The 15107-nt window shown below is 40.0% G+C and overlaps 1 protein-coding gene across 5 annotated transcripts in view; it reads right to left on the bottom strand.

Annotated features, from left to right (window-relative positions):
- LOC100665422 (DExD/H-box 60 like) overlaps positions 1 to 15107 on the bottom strand; it is a 152712-nt gene that overhangs the window by 76683 nt on the left and 60922 nt on the right. For 3 of the 5 annotated variants that reach the window (XM_064273586.1, XM_064273589.1, XM_064273590.1), the window contains exons 17-22: positions 13303 to 13552; positions 9730 to 9896; positions 9003 to 9146; positions 6815 to 6964; positions 4638 to 4757; positions 3483 to 3578 (exon numbers count right to left, since the gene is read on the bottom strand). In XM_064273586.1, the coding sequence (XP_064129656.1) occupies positions 3483 to 3578; positions 4638 to 4757; positions 6815 to 6964; positions 9003 to 9146; positions 9730 to 9896; positions 13303 to 13552 (927 nt within the window). The remainder of the gene's footprint in view (positions 1 to 3482; positions 3579 to 4637; positions 4758 to 6814; positions 6965 to 9002; positions 9147 to 9729; positions 9897 to 13302; positions 13553 to 15107) is intronic. The other 2 variants (XM_064273587.1, XM_064273588.1) reach the window with 2 other exon arrangements.

The following is a 15107-nucleotide window of genomic DNA, read 5'->3' as shown; positions in this document are numbered from 1 at the left end:
GAAGGGAGGGGGTATGATTTAATCAATCATGCATTATTCAATGAGGACCCAATAATGACTACGCAAGGAAGCTACTAAAAGCTCTGGTTGGTGAAAGACATCAATACACGTGGGAGGTTCAGTGCTCCCCTTTGGGACACAGAAACTTCAGGTTGTGAACCCTTCCAGACCTCGCCTCATGCATCTCTTCTTTATGCTAATTCTGACTTGTATCCTATTGCTATAATAAATCTGCCATCATAATTACAGTACTTTCTGTGAGTTCTGTGAGTCATTCCAGCAAATTATCAAACCCAGAGGAGTAGTGGGAGCCAGCAGGTGAAAGCATGTTGTATGGATGCCTGCAATGGTGTCCTGAAGAGGTGGTGGGAAAACTCCTAAACCTCAGGTAGAAGTAAGGGTGTCACGTGGACTCCCGAGTTTGTAGCTGGTATATGCCTATTTGGCAATCTGAAGGACGGAGTCCTTTTAACTTGGGAGATCTAACGTAGTTCAGCTTGGCTAGGTCAGTGAGGGAAGTACTGCCTGGGTAGCTGGTGCCAGAACTAACTGAGAGGTGGGAAAGTGGAGATTTGTTATATCCTCATAGTTGGGAGTAGAATAGTGGGATTCTAAGATTTCCACATGACCAGCTGGTGTGTGAGGTTGATTTATTATTCCCCTTGCAAATCCATCACTAACTCCTATTGATTCTATCTCCAAAAATCTCTTGTGAAGTCATGTTTTCCTCTCCATCTCTACTGGCACCAAGCTAAAAATTACCTGCTTTTTCACAATACCCTACTGATTGTTCTCTTAGCTTCTCCTCTTTCCCTACACATTTTTCACATTATAGCTATAATGGTATTTTTTTTAATTTATTTAAATTGAATCAGGCTGTGTCCCTTATTAAACCCCTGCAATGTCTTCCATTGCATTTAGAGCAAAATACAAAGCCCTTAAGTGGACGTGTAATACCCTGCATGATCTGGCCCCTGTCCACCACTCCAACCTCATCTCAAGCCACTGTTCCCTCTCGTTCCAGACAAACTAGCCTTTTCATTCCTTGAACACACTTGTTCCACCTCAAGGCCTTCACATATACTGCTCCCTCCACTTAAAATGCTCGTCTGTCTCTCTTAGCCTGATTATCCCTACTTCCCTACAAAGCTCAACTGAGAGTTGTTCCTTCAAAAATACCTTTTCTGAGCACCCACTCCAAAGTTGTCCTTAGTGCCCATTTTGCCATTATTGGTCACCACAGCCTGATCATTTTCTTCAGAGTTTTTATCACAATGTTGTACTTAAGTATTCACTGGTATATTTCCTTGTTTAATTCCTCTCTCCCTCACTAAACCATAAGGTTGTCGCTGGTACACCAGAGGTGCAATCAGTGGCTGGCACTTAGTAGGCTCTCAGTGAATATTCACCAAATGAATGAATCAATTAGATTTAACCAAATAATACAAATTAAACCAGACTTAGAGAAGAGGCCCAAAATTTGGTCTTAATTGAACAGAATAAATTGTGACAGGACTCAACGGGAAAGACATTACCACAACCAAATAACAAAAAATAATTGATACTTAAGCCAGTATATTTCCATATTCCTTTTGGTTTTGATCTGATCAGATTAGAGGCCACTTTGCCAGATAATCACCTTCATTTTGTACCAATTAGCAATATTCTCTGAACTTTCTAGAACAGACATTAATTTTCAAAACCTTCCTACAGATTTTTTACATCATCGTATTTATGTATTTTGAGATTAGATCATAATCCAAGATTCCAGATTGTGAAGATCAAGGGTTTTGGTTTCATCATTTTGTGTTTCTCCTTAGGATAGGAATATTCAAGGTGAGCAAGACACATAGAGCTCAGTGAACAAAAAAGAAATAGAGTACTTCAGGGCAAAAGAAAGCAGAATGACAGGATGCTAGCTTGCTCCAAACTTCATGCAAGGAAAAGGTAGACTTCCTGTAGTTTTGACATCTGGTTCTCCCTTAAACTGAAAATTCCTTGAAGTGAAGAAATGCATAGCCTGCTTTCTATTTAAATCTCCTTCAAAAAATGTAAAGATAAAGCTAGGTTACTCCGGATCTACCCCATTCTCCATGTTGCTTTCCGACCAGGGAGTCGGACCTTAGGATCTGCCGCAACTGCCTGCACCTCCTGCTCTCTGGCTTCTGTTGGATTTGGCCAAACAGAAAGCAGAGGAAAGAGACAGGAAGGGGGGAAGACGGTGAAGTCAACGTTGATATTCTCTTAGCTCCCTCCTTAAGAGGTTGACTTCAGCTGGCTATGTTCCTCCACCAAGGTCACTGCTTTTCCCAAAGAGAGTCTACAGGCTCTCTCTCCTTTTGAGCTCTATACTCCTTCCTCCTTCCTTCTTATCTACAGATGATAACAGCTTGGGGCTGCTACTGCTACACTTACCTTGGTTGCCTTCCTCACACTCACCTTTGTAAATAAACAAAAAAACTACAACCAAACCTGCTGCATTAAGTCAATTCTGACTCATAGTTACCTTATAGTACAGAGTAGAATTGCCCCATAGGGTTTCCAAGGAGCAGATGGTGGATTTGAACTGCCAGTCTTTTGGTTAGCAGCCAAGCTCTTAACCACTATTCTAGGAATTATGCTAATTTTTTGTTGTTGCTGTTTTTCTTTTTAATTTTTATTGTGCTTTAAGTGAAAGTTTACAAATCAAGTCAGTCTCTCATACAAAAATTTATACACACCTTGCTATATACTCCTAATTGCTCTCCCCCCAATGAGACAGCACACTCCTTCCCTCCACTCTCTCTTTTTGTGTCCATTCTGCCCGCTTCTGATCCCCTCTGCCCTCTCATCTCCCCTTCAGATGCCAACATAGTCTCGCGTGTCTACTTGATCCAAGAAGCTCACTCTTCAGCAGTATCATTTTCCATCCCATTGTCCAGTCCAATCCCTGTCTGGGGAGTTGGCTTTGGGAATGATTCCTGTCTTGGGCTAACAGAAGGTCTGGGGATCATGACCTCTGGGGTGCTTCTACTCTCAGTCAGACCATTAAGTCTAGTCTTTTTACGAGAATTTGGGGTCTGCATCCCACTGCTCTCCTGCTCCCTCAGGGGTTCTCTCTTGTGTTCCTTGTCAGGGCAGTCATTGGTTGTAGCCAGACACCATCTAGTTCTTCTGGTCTCAGGCTGATGTAGTCTCTGGTTTATGTGGCCCTTTCTGTCTCTTGGACTCATAATTACCTTGTGTCTTTAGTGTTCTTCATTCTCCTTTGCTCCAGGTAGATTGAGACCAATTGATGCACCTTAGATGACCACTTGCTAGCATTTAAGACCCCAGGTAAAATTATGCTAATTTTAATATGTCATCTGCTTCCTGTTGGTACCATGACTCACACAACAACTTACATAATCACCATCATTGACAGAGCCCCACATTCTTTAATTTGAATTTACAGTGCATTTGCACACTAGGACACCAACCCAGAGAAATAACACCAAACCTACCTCATCAAATATAACATATCTGATCCTTTCCACCCAATATTGACGATGAGGAGAGAGCAGCAGAATTTCAAAACATGCAGGCACCGTTACAAGTACCTAAAAATATGAATGATTATTTTGGAAGTTTATTAAGCATTTATTTTGTGCCAGACATGGTAATATGTTGTTGTTATTGCCATTGAGTGAGCTCTGACTCATGGTTACCTTATGCATAACAGAATGAGTCATGGCAATAAAAATAGGAACCTAAAAAAATATATGTACATGATTCATTATATGTACTTACTGGTAATTAGGATAGAGTATTGTTTCTGAGGGACAGTTTCATGAAGATTAGGGTGTATCTGTGACAAGTGACAAGTGAAGTATAAATCCTTATATTTATGAGCATTTGAATTGATGAAAATGAAAAAAAGCTAATTCTCCATATTGGTGGTTTTATTTATTTATTGTTTAATCTTAATTTCTTAACTTTGAGCTCAATAATTTCTTAACTACCCTTTTCTATGATTTATCTAACAAAAGGTACACTATCTAAACAATCTCTTGAGATGCATTTTTATAATGAGTATCCTTAAAATATTGTTTACAAGAACTAGCAATTTTGAATGGAAAGAAGAGCTCAGATAATTATTTAATAATGTACTGAGTTTGTCAGAGCTACATACTTTGGACACATTATCAGAGGGATCAGTCTCTAGAGAAGGACATCATGCTTGGTAAAGTAGAGGGTCAACAAAAAAGAGGAAGACCCTCAACGAGATGGAATGCACAGTGGCTGCAACAATGGGCTCAAGCATAGCAACAATTGTGAGGATGGCGCAGGACCGGGCAGTGTTTCTTTCTGTTGTACACAGCGTTGCTATGAGTCAGAATCAATACCACAGCACCTAACAACAACAACATAAACTAGAATGAGATGCGATAACCTATTATTTGACTTTTCAGATCACAGAGTAAGTGTCCTTAGAGAGTGAGCCTCTTTCTCATTCTTTAGAGTAGAGCAATCTTAAATTTTCCTTATAGCAATTTCATATTTCATAAATTCAATGAAATTATTTCCACAAAGTTGTATAACTACTGGTTCCCAGTAAAAGAGATCTATAAGTAGTGTTCAACGATTTAATAATAAATGCATTAATTGATATACAATACCTGGCAGTTTAGTGCATCACAACGGTAATCCGGTGTGTAAACACCACATAAAGCTGTATCATTTGGCAACATTTTAGTAAAACGGTTCTGCACAGTTGCTGCCACTTGACTAACAAGGGTCTGATTAAGAAGGAAAAAAAATCCATTAGTCACTTTGTAGAGAACAGATATGTAAAACCTCAGAGATCAACAGAATCTCTCTACAGGTATATCCTTCGAAGAGCCTAGAAAGCTTAACCCTTTTCCTATCCCTTGGTACACTAGACGGCTGCCTGAGTTACTTGACTAAGCAAATTAGGCTTAACTGATAGCAGTCAATGGCAAGTCAAATGCAAACACACAGGGCTTCATCCAAAGGAAGAGCCAGAAAAAAAAAAAAACCCACACATCAAAAGAAACGTCTGAAAGCCCACATAACCAAGGTTTAAAGAGAACTTCTGAGTTTCCTAAAGAAGGAAGATCTAGAGGGGAATGGCCAAGATAGGTTTGTGGCTCTCTTGTTGGGAACTTCCAGACTTCTTTTGTCAGAATCATATGTTGCATGGGGGAGGTAGCTTGGCCAGTTGACCCAGAGAACCTCTATCTACCTTGCACCTTATGCAAAAAAAAAAAAAAAAGGAAAAAGAGAAAAAGAAAAGAAGAGTAAACATGTAAAATATCAATTAAAAAAAACTAACCATAAAAATATTATATAATCATTGTTATATTCTTGAGTGTAGAATACTTTTTGAAAATTAGAATAATTGCAGAACTATATAAATGAAAATATTGATATATTCCCATCCATCCTGTTGTTTTTGAGTTGATTTCGACTCATAGCGACCCTATAGGATAGAGTGGAACTGCCCCTCAGGGTTTCCAAGGAGCAGATGTTGGATTTAAACAGCTGGCCGTTTGGTTATCAGCTAAGCTCTTAACCACTGTGCCACCATTGATATATTAAAGTGAAAACATCAAAATATGATTTCTTAAAACAACTATAAAGATAGTGAAATGACAAAATAAAATGGGAAGCAATGTTTGCTCTTTTTATGTCACGGAAAGGACAAATAAGCCTAATACACAGAGTTCTGAAAAATCAATAAAAAGATGACACCCCCACCCAAAGTTGTGCAGAATGCATGAGCGGTAGGTAATACACTAAAGAAAGCCGATGCCTGAACTCATTAATAATCACAGAAATGCTGATGAAAATATCAAAGATGCCAGTTTTCAACTGTCCGTTTAGAAAAGAATTAAAAAGTGTGATAGAAAGGAAAAGCTGTGCAGAACGGACACACTAAAACTTTTGATGGAAACAAACTTTTTGCAGGGTAATTTAGATCAATATACATCAAAAGTCATTTGACATACCAATTCCATTTCTAACAGTCTTCATTTTTTTCCTTTTTTTCCCCCTAAACTTCCAGCAATGAGACTGTATTTTTTTTTTTTTAATCATAAAAAACAATTTAGCTACTTGGAAAAATAAGAATGAAGTCCTAGTTTTAATGAAACATGGGGCTCAGTTTGGTTGTGGCTGACCCTACCTACTTTGAGATACTTGCGTAGGCATATGAGCCCTAACTGATAATACCCAGTCTAGAGTAAAATGAAAAGAAAACATGGTTGTATTGAAGCGGGAAAATAAAAGGAAAGAACACTTACACATCAGAAGAAAAAGCTGAGTACCTTCATTCAGGGAATGCCATGAATTCTACTTTCTGTAGACCAAACAGGGAAGAATGACAGGCACCCAAATAAGTCTGCCCTCTTTAGAATAAATATATCAAGTCCAAACATCGAGAATGAGAATGTGTAAATTTATACTTCGTGTAAATCAAACTGCCACCTAAATGCTGCCTAAATGGCCGAAGGTTTGTGTGAGGTGCTTATTTTATTCTCAAGTTCAACATCAAGCAGTATTAGACGCGAAGAAAATATTTCATTGTAACCCGACTTCAAAGGCAGGCCAGCTGTTAATGCCCAACAGCAGATCGTAAACCCTGCAGAGCTGCTAGGACCTCGGGTGACTCTCAATTAAAAGAAAGGAAAGTGTTGTTATGCCCTCTGTAACTGCAAGGTGAACATGCACATTAAAAAATCAAGTGAAAAATAGATCCACGACACGACCACACGCACGGTTTTTAAAAACGAGGCGCAGGAATGAAAGAGATTTGTATTAGCTTGAGTTCTACCTTTGTGGGTGCAACATAAACAAGGACCCCTTCGTCGCTCTCCTTCAGCACTTTCTCCATGCAGTAGTAGGAAGCAAAGGTTTTGCCTGAGGACGTTGGGGCAACAATCACTGCTGACTCGTTATTATCCACAACATCCAGGAGCTCTCGCTGTCGGGTTCAGAGTGTCACAGAAGTAAACAGCATGTTACCAAACAAAGACAGTATCATTTGCACCCTCTATCATAATAAAATAAAATCCGTTGCCAAGGAGTGGATTAAGACTCATGGCGACCCCATGTGTATTGGGTTAGAACTATACTTTATAGGGTTTTCAATGGCTGTTTTTTTTTTTTTCAGAAATAGATCACCAGGCCTTTTTTTCCGAGGCACCTCTGGGTGGATTTAAACCGCCAACTTTTCAGTTAGTAGCCCAGTGCTTAAGCATTCACATTACCCAGGGCCTCGCCTTCTATCTTAGATGCCCCTGTTGGCACAGTGGTTAAAGACTTGGGCTGTTAGCCAGGTTGGCAGTTCGAATCCACCAGCCGCTCCTTGGAAACCCTATAGGGCAGTTCTACTCTGTCCTATAGGATCGCTATGAGTGGGAATTGACTCAGCTGCAACTTTTTTTTTTTTTTTTTTGTAATTACAATACATTCAGGAGAATTCTCTGAAGCTCTGAAGGTTGGATGTGATAAACGCCCAAAAGGGTGATTCAGGAGAATGTCTGCTTTACTCATGGTATTGCCTCAGAAAAAAAAAAGGTTTTATTTTACTTTTTAGCATGAGGGAGAGTTTTGCTTCTGAATAAATGGGAAGTGAGGCTGAGTGAGACATTCTTTTCACTCTCAAAACATTTTTCCCAATTATTTGTCATTTACTAAAAAGCTTTTCAAATTGAGTTCTAAGTTAGTAATGCTATGTCAATAATTTTTTTCCTAATGGTGAAAATAAGGCCAAGAAGGAAAAAAAAAAAAAGTCAATGGCTCATCACATTCTGTTTACGTTACTGATATGGGAGAGAATCATCTAGCTACTTCGAGGGCGGAGCCCTGTTGGTGTTGTGGTTAAGAGCGCTGGCTGCTGACCAAAAGAACAGCAATTCAAATCCACCAGCTGCTCCTTGGAAACCTATGGGGCAATTCTACCCTGTCATACAGGGTACCTATGAGCCAGAACTGACTCAATGGCACCTAACAACAACAACCACAACCTTGAGGGTGTGTGACAGAATCACTCATTCTCATTCCTTCAACCTATTCTTATACCACATTAAAATTATGACTAGTCAAACAATGTTAATCCTGTTTGCTCACTGTATGATGGGCAGAAGATGGAAGAACACATTCTTTTTACTTAGGATCCTGTCCCAGTGACCCCTAGAGTGCACTCATGAGAATTACACTTTGCACAGGGCTGATGACTAACTGGTGGCCTTGTGACCCACAGTAAAGTGAAGAATTGATCCTCCTGCTCTAGAAACAAAGAAAATCAGGTTCCAGCTTCCTCATTTGTCAGTCTTTATCAATTTTATGTAAGCTTATTAAAGAACAGCTAAAATGTTGGGAGTTCAGTGTTCAAATTATCTAAGGCTTAGGCACCTATTTCTGTTCACTTAAAATGCTTTTTTTAGCCTACTTGCCCACGGCTCTCCTACAGAAATCCAAGGCAATGTGGAGGGATCACATTAGAAAAAAGTTCTCTCTTCAGAAAACACCCAACCTGGACGGTGACTAGATTACTACCAATCACAGAGCAAAGGAATTTGTTAGGTTACTAATAAATTGCAATAATATAATGCACCATCAGGTTAACTATCTTATCTAGTCATGGGCAGTATGATCGAATACCTAGATATGAGGTCCCTGTTCGGACAGCCAAAATTTTTCTCTGCACATTTCCATCTATACACAAATATTTCTGTTGCCACACACAATTCTTGGAGGTTCCTCTATACTAAGATGACTGGGTGTTGCAGACCCAGCCTCAACACTCACAGTACCCACGTGAAAACAGTTTACAGATGAAGCGTCACATTCCTTAAATGGGAAAAAAGTCTACAGTTAACCTTTTCCATGAAACTGTTTCAGATGGTATTACTCGAGATTGAGAAGCTCATGAAAAATATAACATGTAGGGACACAGCAATAAGAAGCTCCTAAGATCACACTAAATAAGTAAGTAGTAGAATGTTTGCTTTCATTACCTGCCACGTATCTGGACTAAAATCCTGGACCCTGGGATCTGGATCTTCTCTCTCATCTCGTATCAAGCAATGGCCCAGGTATTGTAGTTGAAACCTAGCTGGTTCAATGTCAACTGAGTATTTCTTCTTATGATGTGTCATCTGCTATTATTTTAATGATCTTTTACTTGAAATAAACTCGAATTACAAAATTGAATAAACATTTCATATTTACTGAGCACATTCATGCACGAGACATTCTTACCATGCTTTTAAAATAGTGTAATATTTAAGTTAAAAGATTTTTTTACCATCTACAACATCATTCTACAGATAAAAGAAACAGAAAATATTGATTTTAAAAATGTTTTTCTTGGTACTGGGAACTAGAAGTTTATTAAAGCCTATTGTTCGATCTCACTACAGTTTTTAGATATTGTGCTAGAGTTAAGTACAGAATTCATTTTCTGTTACCAAGACAGTTCAAAGTGGTGTCCGGAGAGCATCTGGTATTTAATCTCTACTTCTAGGAAACATACGTACAAATTTGCCAATTCTAACTTCAAATTTGGCAGCTAGGTTACTAATAAATTGCCTCAAAACTATCATTTTATAAACTAGAATCAAAATAAATACATTCAGGTGATAATTGGATATATGAGCTACTTTATGATCCCTTTCGATTTTTCTATAATATTTTTAAAATTGATTAAAATATAAAAGTAATAAGAAATCTGAATTAACTTACCAGGGTTGGATCTAAAGACTTTGCCACATCATTAAAACCTAAATATTTAAGGCATTTGGCTATAAATTGATAATCTTGCTCTAATAAAAATTCTGGGTATCTGTGCAGGAGCGAATGGATCCTTTCCATCATATGGACAGCTATACTTAGATCTTTCGAAATCTTGCCTTGTAAAAGAAACAAAAAAATTGTTACAAAGAGCATCAAAAATAATAAATGCTTGATTACTCATGACAATCGTCTAGTCAATCAATTAACCTAATTAGATTAAAGCACTATTTTAGTTGGCTTTAATGGAGGTCATAGAGCATAAAGAATTAAAACTCATGATTAAATAAAATAAAATAGTCCTACACCTAGTCATACATTATTATCATTTTAAATAATTTAGAAATAGCTGTGTAAGTGTGTTGTTGTTCTTAGTTGCTGTTGACTGCTGGTACTCTAGCAGCCAACCTCATCCAGACATGACATTCAGAATGCAAGCCATGCACCAGCAACAGTGAAGAATGACGATGAAACATGAAAAAAAACCAAACCCGTTGCCATCGATTCGATTCCAACTCATAGTGACCTATAGGACAGAGTACAACTGCCCCATAGAGTTTCCAAGGAGTGCTTGGTGGGTTCGAACTGCTGACCTTTTGGTTAGCAGCCATAGCTCTTAACCACTAAGTTCCCAGTGACACGCTTGAGTTGCCAAAGCAGCAACTGGTTCCGGACTGCCTGACTCTGGACTTCTCAGACACAAGAGAGAAATGCACTTCTGTCTTCTTTTAATTTTTTTAGCCATTGCTAATTCATCTCTCTGTTAATAGAAACCAACGGCAATTCCTAACTGATACAACATCCTGGATAAGGAAAAATACATAAACTAGAGATGGTAGTGAGCATTGTATGTAAGGGCCCACTGAAGGACTGGCTCTGCAACAGCAGATGCTGGGTAGTAGAATAATGACATACGGGAGGAGTCATGTGGCATGGACAAAAAGGATATGAATGGGAAGATACTCAAAACAAGGTGACCAACAAGAACTACTTGAGGGTGGAATTGTCAAACTGGAGATGTAAAGACGTGATAATTTCATGTAGCATCATAATTATGTATCTTTACTCAGTCCCAGTTCTTTCTGAAGTAGAGATAGAAAACTGTCCCTTCCTCATGTCAGTCTTCAGGTAATTTCATGTAGCATCACAATTATGTATCTTTACTCAGTCCCAGTTCTTTCTGAAGTAGAGATAGAAAATTGACCTTTCCACATTTCAATCTTGAGGAAAATAAAGAATAAAAACACAGACTATATGAGATATAATACCAGAAAATGGTAAGCATGCTTCATTTCTGCTAAACCTTTAGCCAAAATGTCCCTCTACTACCTACTGGAGACATTGATAAAGCACGGCATAGGAGTCACCAAAGCCTCAGGGAGCACGTAGAATGTTAGGTAGGCAGGACCCAGTTCTACTCCACTCCCTTTCTGCCATGATCTGGCAATGCTTACGTTCCGCTATCTAGGGCAGCCATTGGACATCTACTCCTGTACAGCTACAGCTCTCAGGGAGTTCTGACAACCACTCTCTTCCCTGGATCCTTTCCAGGACTATGAAGGGCTGAGATTTGACCCTATCTGTAAGTTAACAATTTAGCCTGCTATAGTTTCACGTGAGACACTTGGGGCACAGATTGTCTCTCGTTTTATTATTTATGGCATAGCAAGGAGCATGGACATCATGTGTGTGTCAGTCCTCCTTTTCTCCTAAGTTCCATGGGGGTGGATACGGAGATCCTCCACAATCAGATACCAGGGAGAGACCGCACAGTGGGTTTGTGTAACAGCTGAGGAACCCTAAACTTTGAAAACCCAAATCATTTATAATGGGCTTCATGCAATCCTGCCCCTTTGCTCTAGATGGAGACATTATGTTTACTACACTGGAGAGTAAACAAATCTGCCCTTGACTCTAAACCCCCCGCCCCCCAAAAATTCTGTTGCTGTTGAGTCCATTCTGATTCATGGTATCCCTATGTGTTACAGAGTAGAACTACTCCATGGAATTTTCTTGGCTATAATCTTCACAGAAGCAGGTCACCAGACCTTTCTTTTGCAGTGCCACTGGGTGGGTTTGAACCATCAACATTTAGGTAGAAAACCAAACCAAACCCAGTGCCATCGGGTCGATTCCAACTCATAGCGACCCTACAGGACAGAGTAGAACTGCCCTATAGAGCTTCCAAGGAGTACCTGGCGGATTCAAACTGCCGACCCTTTGGTTAGCAGCTGTAGCACTTAACTACTACGCCACCAGGGTTTCCATTTAGGTAGAAGCAGAGTGCAAACCATTGAGGGAGATACCGTCTCTATCTTTCCAGACTATTTGCTATTCAAACATCCTGGAAAAGATAGTCTACCATAAAAGTGGTCAGTGCCTCTGCTTGCAAGTCCTGCAGAAACATGAAAGACCCACGGAGAATCTTCTCCCAACAGCCACTTCAGATGTCAGGGGTAGTAAACAGATCAAAAACTATAGCCTTCAGTTTGGGCTGCACCTCAACAGAAAGAAAACAAAAATCCTCATAACTGGACCAATAAGCAACATCATGATAAAGGGAGAAAAAACTGAAGTAGTCAAGGATTTCATTTTTTCTTGGATCCACAATCAACACCCATAGAAGAAACCGTCAAGAAATCAAACAACTCATTGCACTGGGCAAATCTGCTACAAAAGACCACTTTAAAGTGTTAAAAAGCAAAGATGTAACTTTGAAGACTATGGTACGCCTGACCCCAAGCCACAGTATTTTCAATTGCTTCATATGCATACAAATGCTGGAAAATGAATAAGGAAGGCTGAAGAAGAATTGATGCCTTTGAATAATGGTATTGGTGAAGAATACTGAACACTCCAGGGACAGCCAGAAGAATGAGCAAATCTGTCTTATAAGAAGTTCATCCAGAATGCTCCTTAGAAGCAAGGATGAGGAGACTTCTTCTCACATACTTTGGACATAGGGACCAGTCCCTGGAGAACATTATGCTTGATAGAGGGTCAGAACAAAAGAGGAAGACCCTAAATGAGATGGATTGGCACAGTGGCTGCAACAGTGGACTCAAGTATAACAATTGTGAGGATGGCGCAGGACCAGGTGGTGTTCCATTCTATTGTGCATGGTGTCACCATGGGCTGGAACCGACTTGACAGCACCTAACAAAAACAACTACAAACAACTTCCTTGCTTTGATGGGCCATGCTGCTGCTGCTGAGCCCATTATCCCTTGTTGATTCCCTTAACTGTGTTCACACCTTTGGAAAGAGTCCCTTCACTACATTTCCTTCAAATTCTTTTTGAGGATGCCATCTTTTTCCTGCTGAGACCTTATCTCCTAACTTTTTTACAATTCTACTTCCTCATCTATAAAATAGGTACAGTAATAACTATCTTAGAGATTTGTATTGAGAATAAAATCAGATAACGTATGTAAAGTTTTTAGCTCAGCCATGCATTCAATAAATATACATAATCATTAAAATTTTTATTATTATTCTTTAGTCATAAAATATAGAGTCACATACCTTCACTTCGGCAGTGTTCTTTCCATGTTTCAAAGCAGACAGTTAGCCCCACCATTTCAAGTGCAAATTTCACCGGACCCCTTGAACATGACATCAAACAATCTTCCAACTTCTTAATTCCAGATTTTAAATTCTCTCTCATCTCTTTTTCAACAGAAGATATTAGATCATCCCGTTGGTCCTCTTCTTCCTGTTTTTGGCAAAGTGGCCTCCTGGTTTGCTTTTTGGTATGTTTTTTGGGTTTGGTATCCTGTTCAATAGAAAAAGAAGTGAGTCATGAAAAAAGCGGCAATATTCCAAGATGAAATTTCATCAGTGAGAGTATGAGATGCCCTTTGATCTTTATAACTAGAACTGCCAAACTGACTATAATGTCTGTGTCAAGAAAATGCACCTTTCGGGGCCTTCAAAGAGAAAGAAAACAATTGCAACTGGATGTCCTCACAGTCTTTTTTTTTTTCCCTCCAGTGCCCATGAGTCCGTTCTGACTCATGGGGTTCGCATGTGTGTTAAGAGTAGAACTGGGATCCACAGGGGTTTCAATGACTTTTTTTGGAAGTAGATCAACAGGCTTTTCTTTCAAGGCACTTCTGGGTGGACTTGACCCTTCAACTTTTGGTTAGCAGCCAAGCACTGGATAGTTTGCAGCAACCCATGGCTCTCGCTGTTGGTTACCTTGGCTGTAAAGAAGCACCTACCTCAAGAAGAGAGTAGCCATTGAGCTTTACCATAGGGAAGCCTTTTATTCACTGATTAATTCATTCATTCACGCATGCGTTCATTCCCCCCTGCCCCCACAAAACCTTCAGAGTCTCCTCTACCCCCAGCCCCCAACCTCCCCACCAACAATTTGGAGTTTCACCTTGTAAAGCACTAACCTCTCAAACAACGAGGAAGGATAAAATCTATTTAAAAAACGGAAATCGTGATGAGAAATAGAGAAGTCATACACACTTGGGATGTGGTGGTAATTTTACCAAATGTTGGATGCAATACTTGATTCTCATTTGGTTTGGATTGCGGAGATCCTACCAGCGGCCTGGCCTAGCTCCTCTGAGCTGTCCACTCCCACCGCCTTGGGAAACTGCTCTGAGCACTGGTGCACCCTCTTGGCAGAGGCAGGACTGCCGGGTCCTCCAGGGCCTCATCCCAGGGACCTTGTCCCAGGGGCCAGCCTCTGGAGCAGGGGTCAGTTGTTAGAGGCCCCTGCAGAATGGTTGTGGACAGGGACAGCATCTGAACCTGTTCTCCCTTTGATCCGTGTGCTTAAATAAAGTCTGGGCCTCTGCCCAGGCCGGGAAACCTGGCCACCCTTAGGACAACTACCTGGAGGAGGTAAGGTCTCTGGCCTTTTCACCCAAAAACAGTGTTTTAAGTGGTGGGAGAACCAGCTTATGGACCTTTAAAAAAGTTCTAGAGGAGAGACCTCACAGCAGTGCTAAGAGATGCTGGCAGCAAAGTGGTTAATAGCTTAGGAATCCACCAGTTGCTCTGTGGAAACCCTATGGGACCGTTCTACTCTGTCCTATAGGGTCGCTATGAATCAGAATTGACTCAGTGGGTTTGACTTTTTGTTTTCAAGTACATCCATAGAGCCCTGGTGGTGCTGTGGTTAAGAGCTCGGATGCGAACCAAAATGCGGGGCAGTTCAAATCCAACAATGGCTCCTTGGAAACTCCACGGAGTAGTTCTACTCTGTGCCACAGGGTCACTACGAGTCATAATTGACTCATAGCAAGTTTTTTTTTCTTTCTTTAAATAAGTACATCCACAAGTACAGCCCAAACAGAACTCCTCGATAGATT

The sequence above is a fragment of the Loxodonta africana genome, chromosome 21 (genome assembly GCF_030014295.1).
Source record: "Loxodonta africana isolate mLoxAfr1 chromosome 21, mLoxAfr1.hap2, whole genome shotgun sequence".
NCBI lineage: Eukaryota > Metazoa > Chordata > Mammalia > Proboscidea > Elephantidae > Loxodonta > Loxodonta africana.
The sequence above is the reverse complement of the archived record's forward strand: the minus strand, read 5'-3'. Positions and strand labels throughout refer to the sequence as shown.